Source organism: Peromyscus eremicus, chromosome 6 (assembly GCF_949786415.1).
Source record: "Peromyscus eremicus chromosome 6, PerEre_H2_v1, whole genome shotgun sequence".
NCBI classification, from domain to species: Eukaryota; Metazoa; Chordata; class Mammalia; order Rodentia; family Cricetidae; genus Peromyscus; species Peromyscus eremicus.
The window spans coordinates 103,771,901-103,785,005 of NC_081421.1; the positions used below are offsets into that span (position 1 = coordinate 103,771,901).

General features: G+C 40.0%; 2 protein-coding genes across 10 annotated transcripts in view; one reads left to right on the plus strand and one right to left on the minus strand.

Annotated features, from left to right (window-relative positions):
- Aimp1 (aminoacyl tRNA synthetase complex interacting multifunctional protein 1) overlaps positions 1-1,461 on the minus strand; it is a 52,088-nt gene extending 50,627 nt beyond the window's left edge. For 2 of the 8 annotated variants that reach the window (XM_059266265.1, XM_059266257.1), the window contains exon 1: positions 742-1,001. In XM_059266265.1, coding sequence (XP_059122248.1) covers positions 742-836 — 95 coding nt within the window. In that variant the 5' untranslated portion in view covers positions 837-1,001. Of the gene's footprint in view, positions 1-741; positions 1,002-1,119; positions 1,301-1,341 lie in introns of those variants that run through there. The other 6 variants (XM_059266260.1, XM_059266262.1, XM_059266261.1 and 3 more) reach the window with 6 other exon arrangements.
- Positions 1,462-4,619: 3,158 nt separating this feature from the next.
- Tbck (TBC1 domain containing kinase) overlaps positions 4,620-13,105 on the plus strand; it is a 158,677-nt gene continuing 150,191 nt past the window's right edge. For both annotated transcript variants that reach the window (XM_059266267.1, XM_059266268.1), the window contains exon 1: positions 4,620-4,840. In XM_059266267.1, coding sequence (XP_059122250.1) covers positions 4,648-4,840 — 193 coding nt within the window. In that variant the 5' untranslated portion in view covers positions 4,620-4,647. The remainder of the gene's footprint in view (positions 4,841-13,105) is intronic.

A 13,105-nucleotide genomic window follows, 5' to 3' on the forward strand; every position in this document is an offset into this window, starting at 1 on the left:
AGTTCCCTTATGTGTGTTCACTGGGTACCCCAAGAATATGACTGGACACACCTTAGTAACTATATTGTAGCCACTATTATGTTTCCTTTGAGGACAAACAAAAGCCTCCTGATTGCCTTTCTCACGTCTGCCCTCAGTCTATTGAGTAACCCTCTTAAAAAGAAGTTGGATAACATTACTTGGCTACTGAAACCCTTATAGTGGCTTTCATCCCCCACCTCACCCCCATGATCAGCCGGCTCGCCCTGATACTGTCTCCATCTTTGAGTCCTTCTCACAATACTGAGCCTCCAGGCTTCCCTGATATTCTGGTAAGTTTCTGTTTCACGGCCTTTGGAATGGCTGGGTCTCCTGACTGATGGCACTTTCTGAAGGTTATCTGTATAGTTAATTTCATTTGTGTTCACATCCTTTCAAGAAAGCCATCTTTGTTGAGAAACTTCTTCTTTGGCCACATTACAATGCCAAATAATATACCTTTTTTTATTGTTAATACTTTTCCTGATCAGTATTTATAATCTAAAATATGGTACAGGGCATGGAAAGATAGCTCAGCAGTTAAAAGCGCTTAATGCTGTTGCAGGGAATCCAGGGTCGGTTCTCTGAACTCACATCGCAATCATATTAATATCTTACTTTTAGGGCTTTACTTCAACAATAAAACCTAAGCTGGGAGATAATGACTTGAATTTTTGTCCGTTTTTATTGATCTTTCTTTCTACTTTGTTTACCGATCTTTACCTGATAACGTTAAAAGGTGCCTGGAGTATAGTGGTAACTGGCGTTTCTAGTATTTGCTGAACCAATAAATTTCTCTCTTTAACCCCTCCCCACATACAAACACTGGAAATCCTTTGCACACTCACTTAGAAGTAATCAAGCTTATGAATCCATCCCCTGCCTCCAGCCGCGTGCTTCCCCTCGGCCATGTATTCACTTCCCAAACTTAGGTGACTCAAAAGGAGCCAAGCTTTGCCTGTTTGCTCGTGGCACGCGGGTGGAGGTATGGCCACGCTGCCTACTAGTACTTGGAAGGTCAGGTTCTCTTTCCCCGGTGAGAAAGGGGAAAAGAACTTTGGGTCGCTACCCATCTACCCTAGACCCTCTGGTGACACTCACATGAAGCAGCGAACCGCAGCCCTGGAGCAGCCTCAGCCGGGTACAGGAAGGGACAGCCTCCCCGGGTCCGTAGCAGGGGGAGAAGGGCCCATGGGTGTCCCCGATAAATGCCTGACAGTGTCACAGATTCACTCCACACCAGCCCTCCGCTTCCTGTGCTCGTCCTCTTCTTGTGCCACACTACGCTCCTATTTTCCATTCCTCCCTCCACTCCTTCCTCACCTCTTTCTCGCTCGCTACATTTTTGCGGTCTGTTCGGGCAAGGGACAGGCGGCCGGAAGTTGAGGGGGGGGTCTTTCCTCGGGGTTGCGTCGCTGGGCCGTGACGTCATGAGTAGAGGCCGACCAGAGGCGGCAGAGGGGGAGGGGAGGCTTGGCGCTGTCAGTGGATCCAGGCGCGCGCTCGCAGCCAGATTCTGAGCTGTGAACCGGGGCAGCCCTCGCGGGCGAAGGCTGGTGGCTCCGGCTGTCACTTTCCTTAAGCCGCCTCTTGTAGACGCGCCTGAAAGGCAGAACACGGCCCACTAAGTAGCACCGGCAGGCACAACTACAGCGCTTAGGAGCACATCCCCCTAATACAACCCAGATCCAGGCAGGTATTCTGGTGTCCTAGTGTTCTGTGTGGTAGTGGGTGGGGCCTGTGGGACATAGATGACAATCGGGTGCAGAGAGTGACCCCGCCAGTCTGCAGCCACCAGTAGAACCAACCTGTGGAGCTGCTTGCTGCTGCGTTTATCTCCAAAGTTCCTTCCCATTGAAGCAGAAGTTCACCGAGTTTTGAAATGCAAATACGATTTTACTCAAGATAAAAATCAACGTCTTTCCCCCCAATTTTTGACATTTCCCCCTCATTTGAGTCACTCCTCTCCAAGCTCTTTGAGAGTTTGTATTGTGTCTTGTTCATTGAAAGAGTGTGTCTTGTTTGTGGTCCTTAGTAGTCAAGCAGCTACAAAAACATCGGACTTAACATAGAAGTGTCCCCTGAGTAAACTTTACAAACCAACTCCTTACAGCGCTTTCGTCTTGTAATCTCTCACCTCATCATTTTATTTTTTCATTTTCTTGTAGTCACCTAATGTGAGCATATGCATGTATGTTTTCTGTTTGTGAGCTTTATGTGCACCTGAGAAGTAGAGCAATAATTAAATGTTTTTTTATTCTTGCTAGTGGTTTATCTTTCTGAATCATAAACACTTGTTTGATTTTTCAATTGTATGTGATTAAGATCTATAACTGAAAACCCAATATTTTGCTGTAAAATTGAATATTAAAATGCCACAGTTATGTTTCATCTTTCCTATGACTTCAAGCCTGGTATTTAGATATAACTTTATATAATTTGGGATTTGTTTATTGAATAAGAAATTAAAATTCTAGGTGATGGTGGTTCATGCCTTTAATTACAGCACTCCGGAGGCAGAGGCAGGTGATCTCTGTGAGTTCAAGGCCAGCCTGGTCTATAGAGCAAGGTCTAGGACAGCCAGGGCTACACAGAGAAACCCTGTCTCAGAAAACAAAAAACAAAAACTAAAAAAAGAAAAGGAAGAAGAAATTAAAATTCTAGTCCTTTTACTGTTGCCTTTTTACATCAGCCCACAGCATCTACAAGATTTGGAATAGTGATCATAACTATTTTAATATCAACTCTTGAGAATCTGTTTTGACTCCTTTCATAAGATGAGAATAGTAGTGGCTCTCCGCATCACCACAGAAAACAAATTCACCTGTGTTACCAAATTTGCAGGCCCTGAGGATCTGAAAGCTGCAGGAGATTTTATTCAGCTACCAATGAACAGAGAAGGAGCCCATGCTCTAACGGCCTCTTACAGAGCAAGTCTGAGGCCTGGGTTTGAATGGGATATGAAGTGATGTTCATTTATGCTGTCATCAAAATGGTTCATAGGAAAGTGAGTTTTCTGGGAACTAAGACCGCCACCTTCCTTCTGCCCTAATTTGGGCATAATTGTGTCTGTGGTGGCACTATGAGTGTATCCTTTTTGTTATAAAGAGCACAACAAATTCATGAGAATTGTCAAAATGGTACCCAAAGCAGATTGAGGTCTGGAGTTTCTTTGCTGGTTGGCCATTGAGTGCACGTGGCTATGCGTACTTGGCTTTTAAGTTTTGAAAGCCAATGGCATCTGTAAGCAACCAGAGCTATCACTAATTAGCTGGTGTAGCCTAGCCCTGGTTAGTTGATTCTATGGGCTATTTTCTTGTGTTCTTCACTCTTCCAACTCCTATAATCCTTTCTCATTCCACTTGCTGGGTGAAGCCTCTCTGATGATGATTATGCTAGGCTCCAGTCTGTGAATACAGCAGAGTGTCATTAGGAATTATTTCGTTGACTTTTTTTGCCAGTCATGTTTAGTTCTATCCTAAGTCTCTGGACTACTCAATCTCCAGTTCCTAGCCCTCCAAGCAGTGTCAGGCATGGGCTCCCTCTCACAGCAGAGTGTTGTGGAATATTAGTTTAAGGTGTGTTACATTTGTTTTTGCTGTGCAACATTTGTTTAATGATGCAAAAATGTGTTGCATTCTTTTATGTTGCATTTGTTTAACTCTGTAAAGCTGTGTTACTGTGCCTGTCTAAAAAACCTGATTGGTCTAATAAAGAGCTTAACAGCCAATAGCTAGGTGGGAGAGAGGGATAGGCAAGGCTGACATGCAGAGAGAATAAGTAGGAGGAAAAATCTAGGGAAGAGAAGAAGAGGAGCTAGAAAAGGAGAGGAGGACCTCAGGGGCCACCCACCCAGCTATACAACCAGCCACAGAGTAAAACAAGAAAAAAGACATATAGAATAAAGAAAGGTAAAAATCTCAGAGCAAAACATAGAAGAGAAATGGGTTAATTTAAGTAAGTTAGAAAAGCTGGCTAGAAACAAACCAAGCTAAGGCTAGTCATTCTTGAGTAAGAATAAGTCTCCATATATTTATTTAGGAGCTTGGTGGGCCCCCAAAGAGTTACGAAAAAAATAATAAAACCAACTACACATGGGATCAGTCATTGGAAGGCCACTCCCACATGTTCTGTGGCATCTTTACCCCAGCACATCTTGCAGGCAGGACAAATTGTAGGTCGAAGGTTTTGTGGCTGGGTTGATATCCCAGTCCCTCCACTGGAAGTTTTGCCTGGTTACAGAAGATGACTGGTTCAGACTCCATGTCCCCCATTACTAGCAGTCTTCACTAGGGTCACCATTGTGGATTCCTAGGAGTTTCCATTGCACTAGGTTTCTACCTCACCCCCAAATGCCCCCCAATTTCAGTCACCTCTCCCAGTATTGAAAATCTTGGAATTTGATTTTGAGCTGCAATATAAACTTAGGCTTGGGGTTTTTTTCTTTCATATATTGTCTTGAAATTTTTAAGGTGATTTTTTTATAGTTGAGTTCAGAGTAGTATGGTTTTTTTTCCGAGTTGTATATTGATTTTCAAGTGAGAAAGTATTGGATTAATGTTGGGTCAGTCTGTCATATAAAAATTATCTCCTTTTCTAGGTCATCTTAGAGGACCCAGGACTCCAGAAATGTTTCCGTTGAAGGATGCTGACATGGGTGCCTTTACTTTCTTTGCCTCAGCTCTTCCACATGATGTTTGTGGGAGCAATGGACTTCCTCTCACACCAAATTCCATCAAAATTTTAGGTCGCTTTCAAATCCTTAAGACCATCACCCATCCCAGGCTGTGCCAATATGTGGATATTTCTAGGGGAAAGCATGGTAAGTTTTGGTTTTTGGTTTGTTTGTCTTTTTCTGTTTTTTTTTTTTAAATTTTATGTTCACTGCTTCAATTTACGATGCAATTTTTTCTTTTTTTTATTTAAGAATTTTTTTTTATTCATTTTACATACCAACCACAGATCCCCCCTCATCCTTCCTCCTGCTCCCCCTCCAGCATCCCCTCCCTGCCTCCCATCCCCTCCTCCAACAGGATAAGGCCTCACATGGAGGGACAGCTAAGCCTGATACATTCAGTTGAGGCAGAACCAAGCCCCTCCCCACTGCATCAAGGGTGAACAAGGTGTCCCACCATAGGTAATGGGCTCCAAAAAGCCCGCTAATGCCCCAGGGATAGATCCTGATCCTGTTGCCAGGGGACCCTCAAACAAACCCAGCCACACAACTGTCTCATGGCTCCCATATGCAGAGGGCCTAGTTCGGTTCCCTGCATGTTCCACAGCTTTTGGTCCAAGTTTCACGATGCAGTTTTAAATGCAGAGTCAAAATGTGTTGACATGCATTCATGAACTTGCTTTTTAATGTTTCCAAGTAAATTTGACTAAGTTTGAAAACGAAAAGGGAGTCATTACTTTCCTACTGTTGCAGTTGGTTTTTTTATTGAACTAAAGTAGTTGGGTGACAGCGTCTTTTGTGACAGCAGGTGCACTGCCATTGTGATCCTATAGAGGGTTCCTCCAAACCTGAAGTGTTTGTTGTCCTAGAATTGTTGAGGGATCTTAATGGCAGGCTGAAGTTCTGTGTCTTAAGATTATCCTAAATGTCCTTTAGCAAAATGTGCCTGATTTTCTGACATAAAATAATTTGGAGATATAAAAATATATCAAAGTCAGACCTTCATGCTTTCTGACATACAACAATTTTTTTCTATAAAATATCTATTTCATATGTTTCTACCTAGTGGTAAATACCTTCATAAATACTTACTTTTTCTTTGTTTTTCTGAAAAGCATGCTAAACTATACTTGAAGTTGGCAAGTTCATTTCTTTTAAAAGTATTTGCTCCGAGAATATTTTTTTGTTGGCTATGAGCAGAATATTCTTTTGTAATAGTAGCTCTCATTATGACTTCTTATTACATGCTGAGATATAGTCTAGATGTTTACTTATAACAATTAAAAATCTTCATCATACTGCTATATAACAGGAACAGTTACAGTGTTGTTTTACTATAGGCAAATTTCTAAACAGTCTTATTAAATAAGAATTACAGAGCCAAATACAGAGATGCAAGCTGTAGAGACCAGAGCAATAGCCACCAACTAACTTTAGCTCACCACTTCGCCGTAGCTTCCCAAGAGAGAGCTTCTTCCTGTTGACCTGCACCTTTATTGCCTTCCTGTTCTCCCTTCTCATTGGCTCTAAGCCCAGCCACATCACTTCCTCATCACTGCCTGTCTATACAGACCTCCAGGTCTCTATGGTTGGTACTGGGATTAAAGGCATGTGTCACCACACTTGACTGTGTCTTTGACCACACAGAGACTCTGCCTGCCATGTGATCAGATTAAGGGTGTGTGCTACCACCTCCTGACTTCTGTTTATGGCTGACTATGACCTCTGATCTTCAGGCAAACTTTATTTATTAACATATAAATAAAATATCACATTTCAGCACAGATAAAATATCGTCACACTTTATAGATAAGGAAATTGAGGCAGAGAACATGATGGCATATAGGAAAATAAGAAAAGATAAATACTAATACATACAAAAATAAATTTTGTTACTTAATGAATACTTTCAAAGTCACTGTAAGGCTATAATAATGCCATAGCAACATCATTCAGACTGTTTGGTCCCTAAATACTGTAAAGCTCTACTGTATACCTAGTACCTTAAATATTTAGGTGTTTTTAGAAAGCTTAACCAGAGGCAAGGGGAGATAGTGGTAAAAAATAGCAATTATCTAGTAGATGATTATATTTGATTTTTCATACTCACATATATGTATGCACACATGACTGTATGAATGTATGTAAATATAAACATACCTACATATTGAAATATATGGGTTTTTTAGCTTTTTTTGTTGTGTAAAGTTGCCTTTAACTTATTGATTCAGCAAATATTAGTAAAGGATTATTATTGGCTGGCCTGGCTTAATCTTTCAGGTGAAAACTATTAAGAGTTTCTTTCTATATGTATTTGGAGGGCAGACCTGAAAGGAAGCTGACTTTGAAGCAGTAAGTCTAGGCAACTCTGTAAGAATGTCCTAAGTTTGCCTTTAAGTAAGAAGATAGGGCTCGGCATCCTTCACCTTCTGCAGCAGTAAAGCACCATGAGGCCCACAACAGCTGCAATTCCCGCATTTCAGCATCTGTCTGTCATTGTGAAGTCACACAAGTGCATAGTTTTCCTTCTTTACCCTGACCTATGGGAAGTCTACAAATTGATAGTCCACCTGAAGAAACTGTAAATCTATCAATATTGCTAACTTTATATCTTATTCTGCTTCCTAAGTAAAATCTCCATAAGTAAAATCAAAGTATCTACTCCAAACTGTTTTACTTTTTAATTAATAATTAATTTGTGTGTGATTTGACCAGAACCTAGCATTATACCATAGGACATATTTGCTAATTAAGAGACCTACAATCAGGGCCACTATATGTGTTCCATTTGTATATTACATAAAAGCTTTGGGCTAGTGTATATGAGTGCTAAACTTAATTCTGAAGAATTCTTGAAGAAAGGGTACTTTGATTATAATTGGCTTAAAGATAACCAGGAGACTAATGATAACTATCCCTATAGTAGAGAGTAGATAGTTCCACCCATTTGCAAAAAAAAAAAAAAAAAAAAAAAAAAAAGCCCAGTAAGGAACCTCTAACAAGTTTTTTTTTTTTAGTTGTTAAAATGGTTTCAACAATATTGATGTCAGAAAATTATGAGAATCATTTACAGATTATTACATCATCCAACAATGAATAGATGCTGTCATTCTCTGGATGTTTTAACAATTAATCCCCACCCTCCCATGTAGTTCAGTTAGAGCTTCTAAAGAAAGACCTTGCAATTGCAGAATTTCCCAGTCCCAAATCACTCCAAGCAAACCTGAGCAGTATAGTATATTATTGTTATCCTCAGATGGTGACCATATTGAGTAGGACATTCTCCTCAGACCCTTACCACCTTATTTTGTTCCTAGAACTTCATTCTTGTTTCTTAAAGTGACTTTAATTTCTTCCTTTTATATCTGGAGAACTCTTTGGAGCTTCACAATCTATATATAATGCAGGCCTTGCTCTCTGACTAGTTTTTGGATGCCTCCTTTTGTCACAAGGTTAATTCATCAGTCCTGTATCATTCTTTAGCCCCTTTACCCCACTCCAGTTTTATTTCCTCTAATCAAATGGCCCCTGTCAGCACTAAAATTGTGCTGTTGCAAAGCAGAACCCTTTGGGAGGATCACTCTTACCAACCTCACCTGTGAACCTCATTTGGTTATCAGTGCCAGACAGAAGAGGATCCCCTTATATACCACAGTGTGCTTTGAGCCAGACCAACAGTCTGCTTAGTCTCCTGACCACCTTTGTCAGTAGTTACTCTATTTTTCCCAAATTCACAGCTCTAAGATGTTGGTTTTTCTCTTTTTGGGGGGCCCACTACCCAGCTCCCAAATAAATCACTCCTGGAGGCTTATTCTTAATTATGAATGCCCGGCCTTAGCTTGGCTTGTTTTTTTGCCAGCACTTCTTAGCTTAAATTGTCCCCATCTGTCTTTTGCCTCTGGACTTTTCCTGTTCTCTTACTTCTGTAAATCTTACTCTTACTCCATGGCTTGCTGTGTAGCTAGATGGCTGGCCCCTGGAATCTTCTTCCTTCTCTGACTACTTCTTCTTCTTCCCAGATTTCTCCTTCTATTTTTTCTCTCACTGCCTGCCAGTCCCTCCTATCCTTTCTCCTGCCTTGCCATTAACTGTTTAGTTCTTTATTAGACCATCAGATGTTTTAGGCAGGCCCAGTAACATAGCTTCACAGAATTAAACAAATGAAACATAAACAAAAGTAACACACCTTAAAATAATATTTTACAACATTAAGATCTCAGCAGTTCTCTCAAAGAGGGTCACAGAGGAGATGGACATGCTAAAGATTCCTATGTCATAAGCCTGTCTGCCTGGACTGAAATATCAATGACTAGAAACTAGAGGATTTGATTTCTTGTATATATTGGCAGTTCGGTGCCCAAAACATTTGTGTGCATAAGGAGTAAATAACTGAATTATAATAAGTGCTTATTTAGAAATCCACTTATTCTGAAGAATTTCAGTCATTTTCATGGCATCTAATTTGAGAATTGAAGTTTCTATTTTATAGCCTCCTTAGTCAACAGCACATACTTCTCAAGTCATATGACTTTGGTTTAACATCATTTCATTGTCTCATGAAGAATTTTGATTTTTGGATCTATGCTTTCCTCTTTTTCATTCTTGCTATGCACACATTTTGTTATTTGTGACTTTTCCATGACCACTTCCTTTCTTTGTACATGGAGTTGTGACATGTGGCCTATTTTCTTACATTATGCTTTCACATGTTAGGTTCATATAGAAGCCAGACCTTCAGTATTTTCTGAATCCAAATTGGTGGGAGATGCTACTTCTTGGATGATGCATTTAATGTCAAGAATATAGACATCTTATTAGAACTTGAAAGCATGATTTATTTTTTAAAAGCCAATGCTATATATTTAAATGAAGCCAACAAAACTTAAATATACAGATTTTTATCAAGTTTAACCTTTCTATTGAGTTGAAATATCAGCAGAGTTTAGAAGTACAATGAAGATTTTAAGTGGTAGTATGCCGTATTGTGGTTGGTATTAATTATCTAGAAATACTTCTGTAATTGCTAGTGAGATGAAATGAAGGAAAAATTATTTAGCTACATAGATTTGAAATTTAAGTCAGAATATTATTATATTAATAATATCATTATTAAGGACATACTATAATTTATTCTGTACCTATAGCCTATAAATTTCAGTCTAAATGAATGAATCGGTCAGGGTTCTGTCACAGAAAAGAACTCGTAGGGGTTGTGTGTATGAAGAGATTATGTGCTAGGAAGTAGAATGCAAGATTCTTGCTAGTCCAGCCCAAAGCACAAGGCATATCATCAAGGAGACACCAAATCTGGGCAGGAGCGAGGCTGCTGCTTTTTTCAGGGAATCCTCAGTTCTGTCTCAAGGTTATTTAACTTGCATCATGAACCTAGATTGTTTAGGATAAGCTTTCTTTTTTTTTTTTTTTTTTTTTTTTTGGTTTTTCGAGACAGGGTTTCTCTGTGTAGCTTTGCGCCTTTCCTGGAACTCACTTGGTAGCCCAGGCTGGCCTTGAACTCACAGAGATCCGCCTGGCTCTGCCTCCCGAGTGCTGGGATTAAAGGCGTGCGCCACCACCGCCCGGCTTAGGATAAGTTTCTTAAGGGCGTTTCTTAAGAAACACAGTTGTTCATATGATTTCTTCATAGATTTATATAGACTAGAGTTTGTTCAAATGCCTGAGGACTGTAGTTGACTTTTAAAACTGACTGTTGCAGAATCCTGGTACCTACAGTATTTGTGAATCAGTTTTTCTTTGTTGGCATTACTGTTAAAACATTTACTTAAATATCACATTTTAAAGGTGATGAGCTAGTCTCTAATAATCTTGTTTTTACTTTGAATAACAAAAATGATGCAGAAATGTTGATAACACAATATTACAAGACATTCATAATTCATTTTTGTGTTAAAAAATTTAAAACTTTCTGTTTTGAACTTTTATATTTTTCTGTGACTCTGCATGTGTGTGCATGATATACATGTATGAATAGAGATACACAATTGTCAGGGCACGTGTACTGGGGCATGCATGTGGAAGGTCAGGGGACGATGGTGTGGAGTTCTCTTTCCACAGTTACATGAGCTCCAGGGATCACACTCAGTTCATCAGGCTTGCATGACGAGCATCTCTAGTCTCTGAGCCATCCTTCTGGACCCCACTCTCTCTCACTACATTTTCCTATTAGTTCATGCTTTTCAGACATTCCTTTATGTTATAAGGAATTTGTTTTTAATTTTTAATGTTTGTTTTTATTACTTTTAATTACACGTATGTAGGGGGGTTATGTGTACATTAGTGCAGGTACCTTCAGATCCCCTGGAACTGGAGTGATGGGCAGCTGTGAAATGTTGGATATGGGTGATTGGAACCCAACTCAGGTCCTCTGGAAGAGCAGTATGCATTCAGCTGCTGAGCCATTTCTCCAACCTTGCATATTTGTTATTTATAAATAATGCCACTACATTGCTGATTTTTATTTGGCACATTATGATTCCCAAACCAACCGTTTATTCAGCCAGATTGTTTTCATAACAAACAGAAACTATTTTCAAACAGATCCAGAAATTTGGAATGAGTACTTCTAATGATTTCTTTAAAAAAAAGAGGTTCATAATGGAAATATTCCTTCAGTATATACTCCTTTACCTCTGGGAGAAACACTGATTTTCTGCCAAGGGTTATGGCTCTACATTACTAAAACTGTGTTTAAAATTCTATAGATTCTTAAAACCTTGACAGACAGTAAAGGTGTTTCCAGAAGAAGCCTAAAAACTTTCAGCCTAATGGCACATTTTAGATAAGTCTCTTTCAGTTAGAAAGACATGCATATCTATTTGTAAATGGCTGATAAATGAAGTATGTATATTTTAATAATTTCTAATGTGTATTAATTTCAATACTGCTAAGGTATTATATCTAGTTAGAACATAAGTGTGTACTTTCCAACATAGAACAGATCTGTTCAGATGACTGTCATCATTTCTGATGTTCCCGTTATGCCTTTGCTCTAATTAATTTGTTTTGTTATGGGGATCCCACCAGAGAAGACCACTCAGACACAGTTTATAGCCAATTGAAACTCTCTATTCCAGCTTTCTGGGACTATACCCAGGTATTCAGGGACCCAGCTGTAGCCCTGACAAAACCATGCCCATCTTGGCATTCAGTTTGACAGCTTCAGGGTGGGGGGTGGGGATGCGGGGGGTGGGGGGGATTTGTATAAGCAAGCAATTTGACAGAAGCTAAGATAAGCAGCTAACTGGAAGAGGAGGTTTGCACAAACAGGCAGTTTAACGGAAGCTAAGATAAGTTAGCTGGGACATCCTGACCTTGGGTTCCTAGAACAGAGTTGAATAATTTTTCATGGGATTCTCCATCAAGGAGATCAAATTCTAGTTAAAACTGAAATGGCCTCAGCAAGAATACAGGATGGAGGAACCTCTTCACTGTCTTGCCCTGTTATAATTTAACTTATATAATTTTAGTATGTGCCTATATGTTTCAGGTGAATTGTAGACACTAGTATTGCAGTTCCAAACAAGACCAACATGGTTCCTGCTATCACAAAATGTGTCATCTACGTAGAAAGAATAGCACTAAGTAAAAATGTATGCAAATTTTAGAGTTAAATAAGTGACACAAAAGAAAAGTGCTGTGTAGAATACATCATAATACTAGTGAATCAATTCTGGAGAATCCAAAAAATCCTGAGGAAGTCATGTTTACTGAGACCTGAATCTTTCTCCCCCCCCCCAAATGCCAGAGAGAGGAGGTCTTAATTACAGACTTGCAGCACATTGGGAGAACCCCAGAGGGCAGAAGTTCGCTACCGATGTTTTACAATCTTGCATCTAAGCTGTTAACGCCCATTATGCAGGATACACAGACAAGGAACTTCCCTTAAGCATTCAGGAGGGTGGAACCCGGCAGGGAATTAGCATAGGGAGAATATCAAGGTCAAGGTCAGCAAGCAAGGCAACAGTTACCCAAAACGGGGGGCAGGGCCCTACAGATCCCCCTTTTACTAGAAAATGAGCTTCTGACTTTGGTTGCGTGGGACGTCAGCAGGTCACCTTACCTGCCATGCAGACGACTGCCCAGGCCACACAGGCACTCTGTCTTAGGTTGGTGAGCGCCCCCCAGGAATTACCTGTCTCTGAATACTCATTATCATACAGAGACCTGAATCTTGAATAATAGTAAAAGCTAACAGTGCTGGCACTGTGCCAGGACTATTCTCCATCCTGCTTATATGTGAACTCATTTCACCCTCATCACAATGCTATGATAGAGGCATTGCTGTTTTCGTCATCTTCTCAGTCCTAATTCTATCTGAATTTATTTCACCCTTACCACAGTGCTGTGATGTGGACATTATTGTTTTCTTCTCTTTAGAAGAAACTGGCACAGAGA